General features: G+C 39.0%; 1 protein-coding gene across 1 annotated transcript; it reads right to left on the bottom strand.

Moving 5' to 3' along the window:
• Positions 1-3066: 3066 nt before the first annotated feature.
• Positions 3067-12121, bottom strand: LOC143022116 (ryncolin-1-like). Its single transcript, XM_076180116.1, has 3 exons — positions 11695-12121; positions 10120-10244; positions 3067-3434 (listed from the first exon to the last, which is right to left on the bottom strand). The coding sequence occupies exons 1-3, from the start codon at positions 11846-11848 to the stop codon at positions 3309-3311; spliced, it is 405 nt and encodes a 134-aa protein (XP_076036231.1). The 5' UTR covers positions 11849-12121; the 3' UTR covers positions 3067-3308.
• Between the last annotated feature and the right edge of the window lie 1967 nt (positions 12122-14088).

The following is a 14088-nucleotide window of genomic DNA, read 5'->3' as shown; positions in this document are numbered from 1 at the left end:
GAAGACTGCCGATCTTTCACAAATGCATATAAAATGTGTCTACATACATAGGTTTTAATTAAAATAGATGACTACATGTGTAACCATATAAGGAATTATACATTTTATTCAAATGCATCCGAAATCACGCATGCCATCACATATTCTATTTACTAATAACAAAACATTCTTCCATCAGACAAAAAAGAAAAAAAAAAAGTGATAAATACAGTATCATCGAACCTAAGGAATTCTACTTGGTTTTGGAAATCCTTTGACAGAAGAAAGTCGAATCGAATTTCTGCACGTACAGAGGTAGCGGAAAGTTTGGGCGCAAAATTAGAGACGCCTAAACTTTTTGCTAAACTCAAAACACACGAGAAATACCAATATCCGACCATTTTTGTTTTCGCTATTTTTCAATGTTAGCGTTTGTACCGTTATTTAGACGAGACAATACGCACCACTTGGCAACTGTGTTAAGTCGCTCCCGGGACCACGTGGTGTCAGTTTGTAAACATCTCTCACGTGGACTAGTTGATTTTTTGCGGTGGTCTCTGTTTTTGTGTCACGATATCTCCGTGATGGGAAGTGGTAAAGAGCTATTATAACACTCTATAAGGAGGATTATAAGTGTAAAGATATAGCCACTCATGTGGGAATCGGAGTGCGGGAAGTGCAAAAGTGGACCAAGAAATTTCGAGACGAAGGAAGTGACGCCATTCCTACCCCCAAGCCTCGCTCTGGCCGCCCAAGGAATATATCAAATCGTACTTCTATGGTTATTAGGAGGGACTTGGATAAAGATCCAACACTCACAGCTCAAAAAGTGAAGGAAAATAACCCTGCACTGCTGCAGGACGTGTCTGTAAAATATATTTCTGATCACTTAGCCTCCGCCGCTGTTTTTTCGTGCAAGAAAATCAGCGTTCTTTGAGTACGCACCCTTTTACGGCTGATGACAGCTCATCAGCGAGGATGTGGAGCAGCAGAGCGCTTTCTCGAGAGGTTTGTTTGGGCCCGTACCACCCGATCTGGAAGAAAGCACCCTGAAGCATTGTCCTTGGACCACGCCTGAGATGACGGACCGAATTTACATTTTCGTGGAATTAGGCCCACACACGAGGACAATTCTTTCCTTCTTCGTCCAACGATCGGACCGGGGTAAGTTTTGTCGGGGTAAACGTTTCAACACGGGTTCTTATCAAGAAGGGGGTGGGAGCGAATATATAGCATGGCATCAGTGACCCCCGAACGAAAGAGGCTCTATTCAGCAAAGAGGCCCAGTGCTTCAAGTGGGCATGTCGGGAACTTTTAGGGCCTGTGCTATTGGCCAAAATAGTATACAAAGAAATGTAGATGATGCTACGAATCTCACTCACACTTCTGACCCGTAACATATAGGAAGTTCTAAGATTGTATGAATGGTTCCCAAGACCCTATGTCTGGGTTGCTCAGTTCACAATATCAACAAGCAGGCCGCCATTCCATTTGTTTGTATCGTGAAAATGGAAAAAAGAAACACAATTGGAAAGTTTAACATTATTTATTTAAGTTAATAGGATTAACAAGATGATTATAACCAAGGACATACAATTGGGTAATAATTCTAAAGAAAACAACAACATAATTTCTAGGTTTGTTTAATATCTTTAACGGGGCTGCAAGAGAAATAATTACCAAGAGATTCACTGTCTAGGCTTCCCGCGTCACTGCCATATTTTTCACACATTATCCAAATGATTTACTAGCTGAGTTAATTAGATTGCATACAAACAGAAGAGTACAGAGGACTTACATCAGCCGGCGATCCTGCCCGAAGCTACACATCCTCTACATGGCACTCCGCTTCTAAAACTAACTGTCCGACACACCCTAGAGCGCTTATTCCTCCTACAAAAATCACCTCTGATTGGCCCTTAGGATTAGCATCTATGGAAATTGAACCTGATTGGCCAAGACAGCCTGAACGTTTCGGGTACTCACACTTGAAGTGTGTTGTGTAATGCATGGAACTAATACATAATTGGTATCACATTAACACAGAAACACAAGACTAAGTTCACTTTCATGCTTACAGGATTATACACAAAACTAATGCATCTTACAGAGCTAAAATTATTCAAACGGGATATTAAGGCGTCAACCCAACCTCTACGCGTTACGTAACGCTTTATCCTCGTCCGTTGCATAATTGACGCCTTTTCATCCAAAGTAATATCTATATTCAAACCTTACATAGATAGGATACTCATATATGTAACAAAGGCCGATCATAAATGCTAAAGACAACTAGGTCCATCCCTAAAGGAAGAGCTTTAGCCCTCCATAGATTTCCTTGAAGCTAACAAGCAGGAGAGAGTTCAGTTTTCCAGTGTTCAGCTGAGTCTCAAGTTTAGCCGTCAGTTTAAGTCCAATAGTCATCAGTGAGGTCTGTATAAAGTTATTTGGTCCAGCCTCCCGTGTACACAGCCACTCTATTCAAATATGAAATATACAAGTGCAACACATGAAATAAAGATACATCAAGGAGATAAATAGTCTCATTTGACACCAGGCCCATCGGCCTGAAATACTGTCATATACACATTTGCATAATGATCGCGATTCCTCTCTGATTTCTGTCAGCTGACATGGGGCGTAAGATAGGAGTGCGGCATTGGTACTGTCTCTGCTCCGATGTACATTGAAATTATGTTGCGCATAAGTCCGTTATGATATACACCTTGTTTCGTCGAATTGATAAAGTATATCATCTCTTATGTTTCCTGACATTTTAACGTGCCATGTAGGAGCATAGACTGAGACTCTCCGACGATTTCTAAATGTTGTATAACTATTATGTCGACTCTCTTCGCTCCTTCATTGTGGGTAGCTTCATACTACATAATTCATATTATTACTTTATTGAATTTTCTTTTTTGTGTGTGTACGTGCGTGTGTGTGTACGTGTGTGTGTGTGTGTGTGCGTGTGTGTGTGTGTGTGTGTGTGTGTGTGTGTGTGTGTGTGTGTGTGTGTGTGTGTGTGTGTGTGTGTCTGTGTGTGTGTTTGTGTGTAAACCAGCTTACACAAAGTGATAAGGGGACAGCATACCAATACCCATTTTCCCCAGTGACTAAACAAAAAGTCACGAAACCCCATACATTAACATTGAATCACATGTGAGTCTGATTTCGTATGTGGGAAACGCCTAAAACGATCCTGACATCCACCGCAGCTGCGATTATCTGCCACGTCTCCACAGGGCGGAAGAAGTCGGGATTGAACCACAGAATCACACAGAATTTCAACACTTAGCCAGGAGGAGGACGAAGAGAAGGTCTTGTGTCTACTGGGGTCTGACCTTGATGGAGGCGTACTTCAAGGAGTAGTAATGGCCCCGAAAACAATAAATGTTGACTCCATCAGCATGGGATTCATGTGGCCCACCGTAGTATACGCCGTTCAGATGGAGCTGGAAGTAGATCACACAATATACAGCCATATTCCAAAGTTCGGAGATAGTTTTGCAGTACAAGTATTATCTACATCATACAGGGGATGGAACATAAATGATATAATATATATTTATATATTTGCAGTATTTTAGTATGATGGTTATCAGACTTTTTTTGCAAAATAGCGAGCATATATATATATATATATATATGTATATATATATATATATGTATATATATATATATATATATATGTGTGTGTGTGTGTGTGTGTGTGTGTGTGTGTGTGTGTGTGTGTGTGTGTGTGTGTGTGTGTGTGTGTGTGTGTGTGTGTGTGTGCGCGAAAAAAAGCTGGAGTCCGGGAACCATAATGGTGGAAATGTAGAAACCACCAGACCCAGAAGTAGGTAAAATATTCCCGACGTTTCGAGTCCTGTCCGGGACCCGTCCTCAACGGATATAATAGAATACAAAAATCACATGGTCTAAATATACGAGTCGCCGTGCCCACAGGAGGGACGCGGCAACCTGCGCCGGGCGAGACCGTGTGGTGGTGAAGGGGGGGAGAGAAGGGGGACGCGATAACCTACGCCGGGCGCGAGCGCGTGGTGGTGGAGGGGGGGGAGAGAAGGGGGAAGGTCATTTACCCCCTGCCGTTGTTCGTGATACTTTTCCACCTCTCTCTTGCCCTGCATATATGGGGTTGAGTGTTATAGAACTATTTATGCTGTCTTCGTTAGTGGCCCACGCCTCTAAGAACAGTCTTCCTCCTTTCCTGCTGTTGTTGTAGAGTACCTTTGCGCCCTGCCAGTCGAATTCGTGTTGGTGTTGTTTAGTATGTTTGTACACCGCCGACTCTGGTCATTTCTATTTACTACCCTTTGGTGCTCTTGTAGTCTTGTACTAGCCTGTTTTCCTGTTGCACCCACATAGCGCGCTGTGCAATCGGAGCAACTGACGTTGTACACCGCCCCGGGGTGGTTCAATTTGCTCACCTTATCCTTGACCCGGGTAAGAGCTCCATGTAGCGTGTTACTGGGTCTATGCGCGATGGTCACACCGTTTTTATTCAATATCCTCACTGCGACCTCTGAAACACCCCTCACCTAAGTGACCGTTATACTGGTTGTGGCTGTTCGTGTCTCGCCCCGGTCTATTTTTCTTCTCTGCGGCGCCGTCCATCTTTTCCCTACTTGATTCGGGTAGCCGTTAGCCCAGAATACCCTCCTCAACCTGCTTCTTTCCTCTTTCAGCGACGCCTCTGTGGAGCAGACCCTCTCCGCCCTGTTCCATAACGTTGGCGGCAACGGAGGTGGGTATCAATCTGATAACTTGTAGTGAGGATGAAAAACAGGATACCAGGATCCGGATTGTGGGAGCGCGCGCGTGTGTGTGTATTTACCTAGTTTACCTAGTTGTATTCTACGGGAAGGGGAGCTATGCTCGTGGTGTCCAGTCTTCATATCTCGTTTTATCTAGACTGATTTTAAATTCGTGTATCGTTTTTGCACACACCACATTTTCATCTAACTTGTTCCAAACGTTTATTACCCTGTGGGGAAAGCTGTTCTTTTTCAGGTCTCTTCTATAACTGTCTTTCTTAATTTTCTTTCCGTGTCCTCTTGTAATTCTACCATCCCATTTTATTAGATCCTCTCTATCAATAGTTTCTATGCCTTTCATGATTCTATAAATAGTTATCAAGTCTCCTGTCTCTCTTCTTTGCTCTAATGTCTGTAGCTAAAATTTTGCTATTCTCTCCTCATATGATAGTTCTGAGAGTATTGGTGCCAATTTCGTAATTGCTCTTTGTATTCTTTCAAGTTTTGTTATACTTTTTTTTTTTTTTTTTTTTTACTTGGTGACCACGTCGTCGCTGCATACTCCAGTCTTGGTCTTATCAAAGTGACTAGTATTTTCCTCACAATTTCTTCGTCCAGGTATGTAAATACCATTTTGATTGTTATCAAATTATAAGTTTCTCCAAAAATTTTGTTTATATGTTTCTCAGAGGACATATTATACATAATAATGACTCCCAGGTCCTTCTCATTTTCTACTTTTTTAATTTCTTCCTCTCCCAATTTATATGATCCCAGTATTCTTTTTTTCTTTTTCTTTGCTTCTTCCAAATTCCATTATACTACACTTCTTAATATTGAATTCCATCTCCCACTTTCTACTCCATTCCCATACTTTATTGAGATCACTTTGCAGCGACTCACAATCTTCTGCAGTGTTCACTTTTTCAACAATTTTGCATTGTCCGCAAAGAAGCTCACATAACTTTCAATTCCTCTATCCATATCACTAATATATATAGCAAACATTATTGGGGCCAGGACTGTTCCTTGTGGAACTCCACTAATCACTTCATCCCAATTAGAGTGTTTGTCTCTTAACACCACTCTCATTTTTCTTTCATGCAAGAAGTCTTCCATCCACTTCAGCAGTTTGCCCTGTATTCCTCCTGCAGTTTCTACTTTCTTGAGCAATTTCTTATGTGGCACCTTATCAAAAACTTTTTAAAGGTCTAGAAATGCACAATCAGCCCATCCATCTCTTTCTAGTATTACATCTATTAGCCTTGAATAGAAGCACATTAGGTTTGTGATGCATGATCGTCCTTGTCTAAATCCAAATTGCCTTGGATTTAGTACTTTTTTTTTCAAATGCCTTACTCATCTAATTTTGACCATTCTTTCACAAATTTTAACTATCGTACTTGTAAGAGAGACCGGTCTTTAGTTAGTAGGGTCTTCCTTGTTTCCCCCTTTATATATTGGTACTATATTTGCTCTTTTCCAATCTTCTGGAACTTTTCCTTCTTTCAATGAACTGCTTATTAGACTATGTATTTTGTCTGTTAGTTCATTCCTGCATTCTCTCAAAATCCAGTTTGTCATTTCATCTGGTTCATGTGATTTTCTGACATCGAGATTACTCAAGTGATTCATTATTTCATTCCTTGTTACTTCTATCTCTTTCTCCTCCCACTCGATATCTCTAAGTTATATGTTCTCCCTCGTAAACATCGATTTAAAATGCTTGTTCATAATTTCTGCCATTTCTATTTCCTCTGTGTATTCAACTCCTCCTTTTCGTAGTTTCTCTAATTCTTGTTTGTTTTTCAGTTTGTTGTTTACAAATCTGTTAAATAGATTTGGTTGATCTTTACATTTTTCTATGACATCTTTTTCATGTTTTCTCTTTTCTTCTCTGCACAATTGTACATGTTCATTTCTATAGCAAGTATATATTTTCTATTTTTTAGTCTTTTTTTTCATTTTATCAAAGCTTTATCCCTTTTGTCTTTTAACTCCCTATATTTTTTGTTGTACCAACACTTTACATATAATTTTCCTTGTTTTTGTCTTGGAACATACTTTTCCACACCTTCTTTATAATTTTTGGCCAAGATATTCCATTTCTTTTCTACTGTTATTTCCTCCTTGTGTATCCTTTCCCAGTCTGATTTTTGAGAGAATTCTCTTATTTTATCAAAATTTGTTTTTCCATACATCAATCTTCCCTTTCTATATTGTTCGTTTTTTGTTTTGTTTTTTCTATGTGTTTTTCCTCATTTAGTTCCAGTTCAACAAATATGTGGTCACTTTTACTTATTGGTGTCATATATTCAATCTTGTCGACTATTTCGGATTCTGATGTGATTATTAGGTCCAGTCTCGACGGTTCTTCCTCATTTCTATACCTAGTATTCTCTTGTATCCATTGCGTCACTGTAACTATGTTCTATAATCATATCAAGTAGTACATTTCCCCATAGGTCTTCTCCACCCTTTCCTGTCATCTCTTCCCAGCAGATTTCTTTACAATTAAAGTCACCCATTATAACTATTCTTCCTCCATCTTCCATTATCTTATTTAGTGTTATCCTTGTGTCTTCTAACATATTTTTGTGTTCTCTCTCTTCCCATGAAGCCGTTTTAAGATTCACATAATTTACTACAAACTTTCTGCTCTGCTCCCTGTCTTCCACTTTCATCATAATCATCTCTATTCTTTCCATATGTGACATTCCTCACACTTATATCCTTCTTAGTCAGGAACATAACTCCACCCCCTTGTTTTACCTCTCTGTTTCTAATCCAATAATTATATGCACCATGTCCTACACTGTTGGGTGATAGTGGACCTTTCAATTTTGTCTCTACAATTCCCATTATGTCCGGTTCTTTTTCCTTCAGGTAATCATTCAGTTCGTTGAAGCCTGTTATTAAGCCATCTATATTTGTGTAGGACACTTTTAAATTTTTTCTGCTACTTCCATCGTGTTTTCTGTTTTCCTTCCGCTTTTCTCTGCTGTGAATCATTTCCTCACTTTCATATCCACTACTCTCCAATAGAAATTCCCTTTGTCTAACTCTGTTCTTTTCTCGTTTTTTTCCCTTAGCTTCTAGTCTTTTTGTTTTCTAATCCTCTCTTTCCTCTTTATTAATTTCTCTTTTTGTCCATACCTGTTTATACTGATCACTTTTTGTTAGTTTCCCTGTTTTTGGTAAGATATTCTCTGCTGTCGTTTATGACCTAAATTTGATCTTAATTGGTCTGGTCTTATCTGTATTGTATTTCCCTATTCTATATGTTTCTTCAATTTCTTTCCCTGTTTCTTGTTCATCCTCTTGAACTACATCTAATATCTTGTTTACCTTTTCCCTCCCTCTTTTACTCTTGTAGTCCTATTTGGATTATGCTTCTCTTCCATCCCTAATATAATTATAAATTACTTTTTGTCCGCTGTCTCTTACCATATTCTCCTTCTCTCTCATCACGTTAATAAATGTGTCCTTAGTTTGTTCTTTCATCTGTTGTGTCACTATATCTCTAAATACAATTTTGTTGTTCTCCTGGACTTTTCTCCAACCCTGTGCTTCTTTTGCTATGGACCCTTTATTCTCTTTATTATTATTCTTTAATTCCTCATTTTCATCTTTTACTTTTTTTAACTGTCTTTTTAATTCTTCTATTTCTTTATTTAGGTTTTGGTTCTCCTTCTTTAGTTCTTCCAATTTATCAACTCTTTGCGTATTCCGTGTAAGTTGGCTGAAACTAACCTCCCTCATTAAATCCATGGAAATTATTATCTTCACTTTCTATTGTGATGTTCTTATCTATATTTCTAATTTTAGTGCCTTTACTGATATTTTCGACTTCACCTGCGTCGTCTGCAGCCCTCTTGTTGACATTTCTTCTGACGTCCGGGGGAGCCCGTTCGTTTCCTTCTTCATTTCCTTCCATTTTCCTCGGTAATCCCTCCCTTTCTCCTTTTTCTTCACCTTCGCACTACACCACGAGCTTTCCCCTTCCCTACTAATACAACAAAGGTACTCCTTCGTCGTTGAGATCGACGAAATTTGAATATTTCATGGAGTTCCAAACATTGCTGTCACTTCGACCGGTGCGTGTGTGTGTGTGCGTGTGTGTGTGTGTGTGTGTGTGTGCGTGTGTGTGTGTGTGTGCGTGTGTGTGTGTGTGTGTGTGTGTGTGTGTGTGTGTGTGTGTGTGTGTGTGTGTGTGTGTGTGTGTGTGTGTGTGTGTAATCGATTACTTCGGTTCCTCCTGCGGCCAATAAATGATTAATAATCGATTATTTTCACCTGGAAATAAATGATGCAGTGGTATATTTGTAAAGTACAAGCCATACATTTATGTTTTTTAGTGTATTCTCTGCAGGCCAAGAACCCTGGGAAAATTAAACAAAACATTTACTAGCTGAACATTTAACTGGTGACTTTTTGGGTTTATTAAGCTCAAATTTAAACGAGTCCTCACAATAAAATGAATTTTCATTTGTTTTTTCATCATGCAGATCAATATCAATAATGCAACACGAATTATGAATATTTACGAAAAATGAACATTTCTTTTATCAATCAATCTTCGACCTATTGGTTTTACATGGCTGTTTCGGTACCTAACGTTTCTTTCTTTCTCTCTTTCTTTCTTCTTTTCCCCCTAAATCTATATAGAAGCAGATAATTCTAATCGGGAATTTGTGTCTAAGTAAATGTCGAGACGTTTTTTGAATACCTCTACAGTGGAACAATCGATGACGTTGATGGTAGGCTTTTCCACATATTAACGGCGTGATTGAAGGAAGAGTATTTTGCCACGTTTGTTTGAAATAAATAAATTTCCTACATTTTTGCATCCATTACTCCCAGTTGTGTTGGAGGTGTCATTTTAAAAATATTTTTCCACATCCATGTTTTCAATCCCTTTGGCAGTTTTGAATACGTTAATTAGATCTCTCAATCTCCGTTTCGAAAGACTAAACAAATTTAGTTCACTTAAGCGCTCTTCGTACGGTTTGTTCAGCAACCAAAGAATGAACTTTGTTACTCTAGACTACACTCTTTCTAACTTCTGTATATCTTTTTTGTAATTTGATGACTAGCACTGTACACAGTATTCTAGGTTATTTCTGACTAAAGCATTGTAAATATTAGGAATGATTTCTTCAGTGCTAAACTCAAAAGCACTACCTATAAGTCCAATCACTTTATTTGCACTTCTTATAACCTTCGACCACTGTTTGCTTGGTTTGAGATCACTTGAGATAACAGCACCAAGGTCTTTCTACACCATTCATCATGTAGTTGTATGTAAACATGAGCGTGACAGCAAACAGTGGCACATAGTATGGGGTGGGTGGGTGATATGGCAAACTATTGTACTTACAGCATGACATTCCCGGTGCCACCAACCACCCTTGTAATTTGATGCACAGTTCGAGGTTGAACTTTGGTCGTTGTCTCTATCCATAGAGGTGAAACTTGATCCCTTAGCGCTGTACAGGCACTCCGCTGCAACGAGAAAAGTAATAGATACATGAATGAATTAATTAATAAAGTAACTAATACATACATACATACATATACCAAGGCTTTTTCCCTCTTTCAAGGGAGGTAGCCAAAAAGGGCAAAGCATAAAATCACTCCCACCCATTTCATCCCTAAATACACTCCACACCCCTCCCACCCTCCCTCTCATCTGAGCACCTCCTGGATGACGGGTCATCCCTGCACCTTGCCCACCGCCCTGGGTCAGAAGCAGTGTCGTAACTAATAAATATAGAAATGTATAGATAAGTAAATAAACTTGATCCCTTAGCCCTGCACAGGCACTCCGCTACAACGAGAAAAGTAATAGATACATGAATGAATTAATAAATAAAGTAACTAATAAATAGAGAAATGTACAAATAAGTAAATAAACTTGATCCCTTAGCCCTGCACAGGCACTCCGCTGCAACGAGAAAAGTAATAGATACATGAGTAACTTGATTAATAAAGTAACTAATAAATATATAAATGTACAAATAAGTAAATAAACTTTATCCCTTAGCCCTGTCCAGGCACTCCGCTGCAACGAGAAAAGTAATAGATACATGAATTAATTAATTAATAAAGTAACTAATAAATATATAAATGTACAAATAAGTAAATACAAACATTTAAATAAATAGATAAGTAGACAAATGGATAAATAAATAAATAAATGAATAGATAACAAATTATTAAATAGATAGATATATAAATGAATGAATAAATATTCAAACAGATTCATGAATAAATAAATAAATAATAAACACACAGAGGAGCAAGTAAACAAACAACTGTAATTACCATTTGGTAAACATTATATCATAATTTTTAAGTGTTCATATAAATGTTAGATATTCAAACTGTACTACATTCCGCCGCCTTAATACGGCGAGCAAATTTAGATGTAATAGAATTTATTCTATGATGTATGGCGCTGGTACGTGTACATGCTACGAACAAAAGAAGCCCAAAAAGGGAACCCTGAGGAACTCCACTAGTAACATATTTTCGCTGTTTACGATTGGCCAATACTAGTCTAGCTTATGTGACGTGCAAAGTAAGTTTAGTTAGCAGTATCGCGTGTGAAACAACATAAGAAGTCCTTTCAAAGTTTAGATTTATTAAACCTATGCTGATTAATAGGTCGTAGTTTGAGACAATTGTTTTGAAAAACTACTAGATCAGTCACGCTAGGCTGTCTTTATCTAAAACCGTGTGGATTGTCATTTATTAGATATTCTGGGTGAAACAGACACAGGGAAAGAAAACGGTGAAATATAAAGAACTGCACATTTGACGAAATAAGGAAAATGATAAATCAGCTCCACACATGAGTAAGAAAAGGGAAAAACTTTGGCCTGATTTAATGTAAGATGGGTGTAAAGCTGTATGTCAGATATATATATCGGTCATTAAAGCAGGTGCTTACTTATTGCTCCGAGATAGCTGACGTAGTTCAACCGGTAGTTGTCGGCCTCGTCAGCGATGGTGAAGGACGAATAGCGGTAGCTCCTGGTGGCACCCTCAAAGTCCTCGGCATCAATTTGCATCTCGACAGCACGGGACTTCGTCAGAAGGTGCATCTTCTCCAGCCCTGGTGTGGACACACCAGCATAAACTCATATATCGATAAAAGTAATAATGATATAATCATATTGATAACAAGGGTAAGTGTTATAACGATAGGTATAGCGAGATATGTGGAGGGATGTTCCTGGCTGCTCCGTAGAATTTTGGAGTGCATTAAGAGGGAGAGGAAGGTGTGTGTGTGTGGTGGGGGGTATCGTATAATGAAACTGTAGGGTTGGACCAGCATCAATGGTTGAATGTGGATGAATGTGCCCTTGGACTTGGCCACTCCCTCCACCCTATGGTCATAATGTATATATGATTTATGATGCTGCTGCTGATAGTAATGATAATGATAATACTAATACTAATAATAACAAAACAACAACAACAACAACAATAATAATAATGATAATAATTTTGTTGAAGGTGATGCTGTTTTCTGCATTAATAATTTTCTTGGAGATACTTTCTAAAGATCTCACTAATCGCCTCGTGCGTAGGTGGACATATTCTCCGATCCGGATTTCGGCTCAACTGAGACTTCTTCAGGGAGTGTGTCAAATGTTATCCAAGTGCGATATTTGACCACGCGAAATTATTTGACTAGAGGAGATCACATGATTGATTGAAAATTATGCATAAATTACCTCCTCATGCTTCTGGCCTACCCTGTGTTCTCATACTGGGTAGCGCTAATAAATCAAGTGCCTGTATATTCAAGTTGGGGTTTTTATCCTTGATATAAAGGGCCTCGATTATCTTTAACTTTCTCGGGTCCATGCAGGTTTCCAAGATTTTCGTGTTCTGTTCTAATTCTTCTCGTGTGATGTGGTATCCATGTGATGCCAAAGCATGGTTCCGGATCCGAGAATATGTCCACCTACGCACGAGTTTTACAAAGTGTACAGGTAGACCCTGCTACATGGCGATTAGTGAGATCTTTAGAAAGTATCTCCAAGAAAATTATTAATGCAGAAAACAGCATCACCTTCAACAAAATTTGTGTATTAGAAGACTTACTGCCTGTATATACTTTAAATAATAATAATGATAATAATAATAATAATAATAATAATAATAATAATAATAATAATAATAATAATAATAACAATGACACTAATAATAATAATAATAACAATGACAATACTCTGATCACACCAAAGGCACTTAGCACAAAGTAGCGATTTTTACAAACTTTATTCACCCGAGGGATCGTCTCCATAGGTGTCCAAGGGAATTTGTGCGTGTGGGGGGGGGGGGGGTTAAAAACATAATAAAAAGATGTTTAAGGGTTAAGCGGCCAAGGAAAAAAATCTTTCATCTCGGAAATGGTGACTTTAATGACCATGCAGTTCACTATCAATAGTACCAGTATGTATTTACATTGCAGACTCGCAGTCGAAAATCGATCATATATAGATATTTTATAACTTAAGAATTTAACGAAATTATGCGTGACGACCGGCAAAAATTCAAACACATCCATGGTCGTTCCCAGCGGAATGAAAGTGTAACTGACCGAGCCAGAACTCTGAGGAAAGGTTCCCGAATCCGTTCTTGTAGTCGTCCCATTTTCGGTTGAAGTTGATGTGGACGTCGGCTGGGGCTCGGCGCATCAGCACCGTCCACCCGGCGTCGCTGCCAGAGAGCTCGCAGTATACCTGGCAGAACGTGGACGTCACTTTATTCAATAGTTACATGCGACATTATCGGTCACAGTGTTTTCTACACCTACACACACACACACACACACATACACACACACACACACACACAAAAGCCAAGAAAATGTACTACCCCAGTAAGATCAAGCACTTACAGCAGAACAGCAGCCAGTAGTTTAACAGGGTTAAAAGTTTGTGCGGTATGCGGCAGGCATCTGACATCACACTCCTATCACAACTGTCACCTGACCGTGCGGCTGAGCAAATAGACGACCACTTTGCATCCATCTGTTAAACGATGCCCAGGATTAACCTCTCTCTCCTCCTTGCTTCCCCCCCCCGACAGTTAATGTTTTTCAGGTTGCCAAAGAGCCCGGCAGCATTAAGGCAAATCGTTCCTATACACCCGTAGACTTACCATCAAAATTCATCGTGAATTTGCTCGTGAACTTGCCATCCCGATCTGTTCAATAATCAATGCCTCACTTAATCAGAGTAAATGTCCCACGGATTGGAAGACAGGTTTCATTACTCCCATCCCCAAATCTTCCAATCCCCAATCCTTTAGTGATCTCAGACCCATTACT

The sequence above is a fragment of the Oratosquilla oratoria genome, chromosome 43, assembly GCF_046742065.1.
Source record: "Oratosquilla oratoria isolate Oo_2021 chromosome 43, ASM4674206v1, whole genome shotgun sequence".
Lineage (NCBI taxonomy): Eukaryota > Metazoa > Arthropoda > Malacostraca > Stomatopoda > Squillidae > Oratosquilla > Oratosquilla oratoria.
This window is presented reverse-complemented; position numbering and strand designations above follow the sequence as displayed.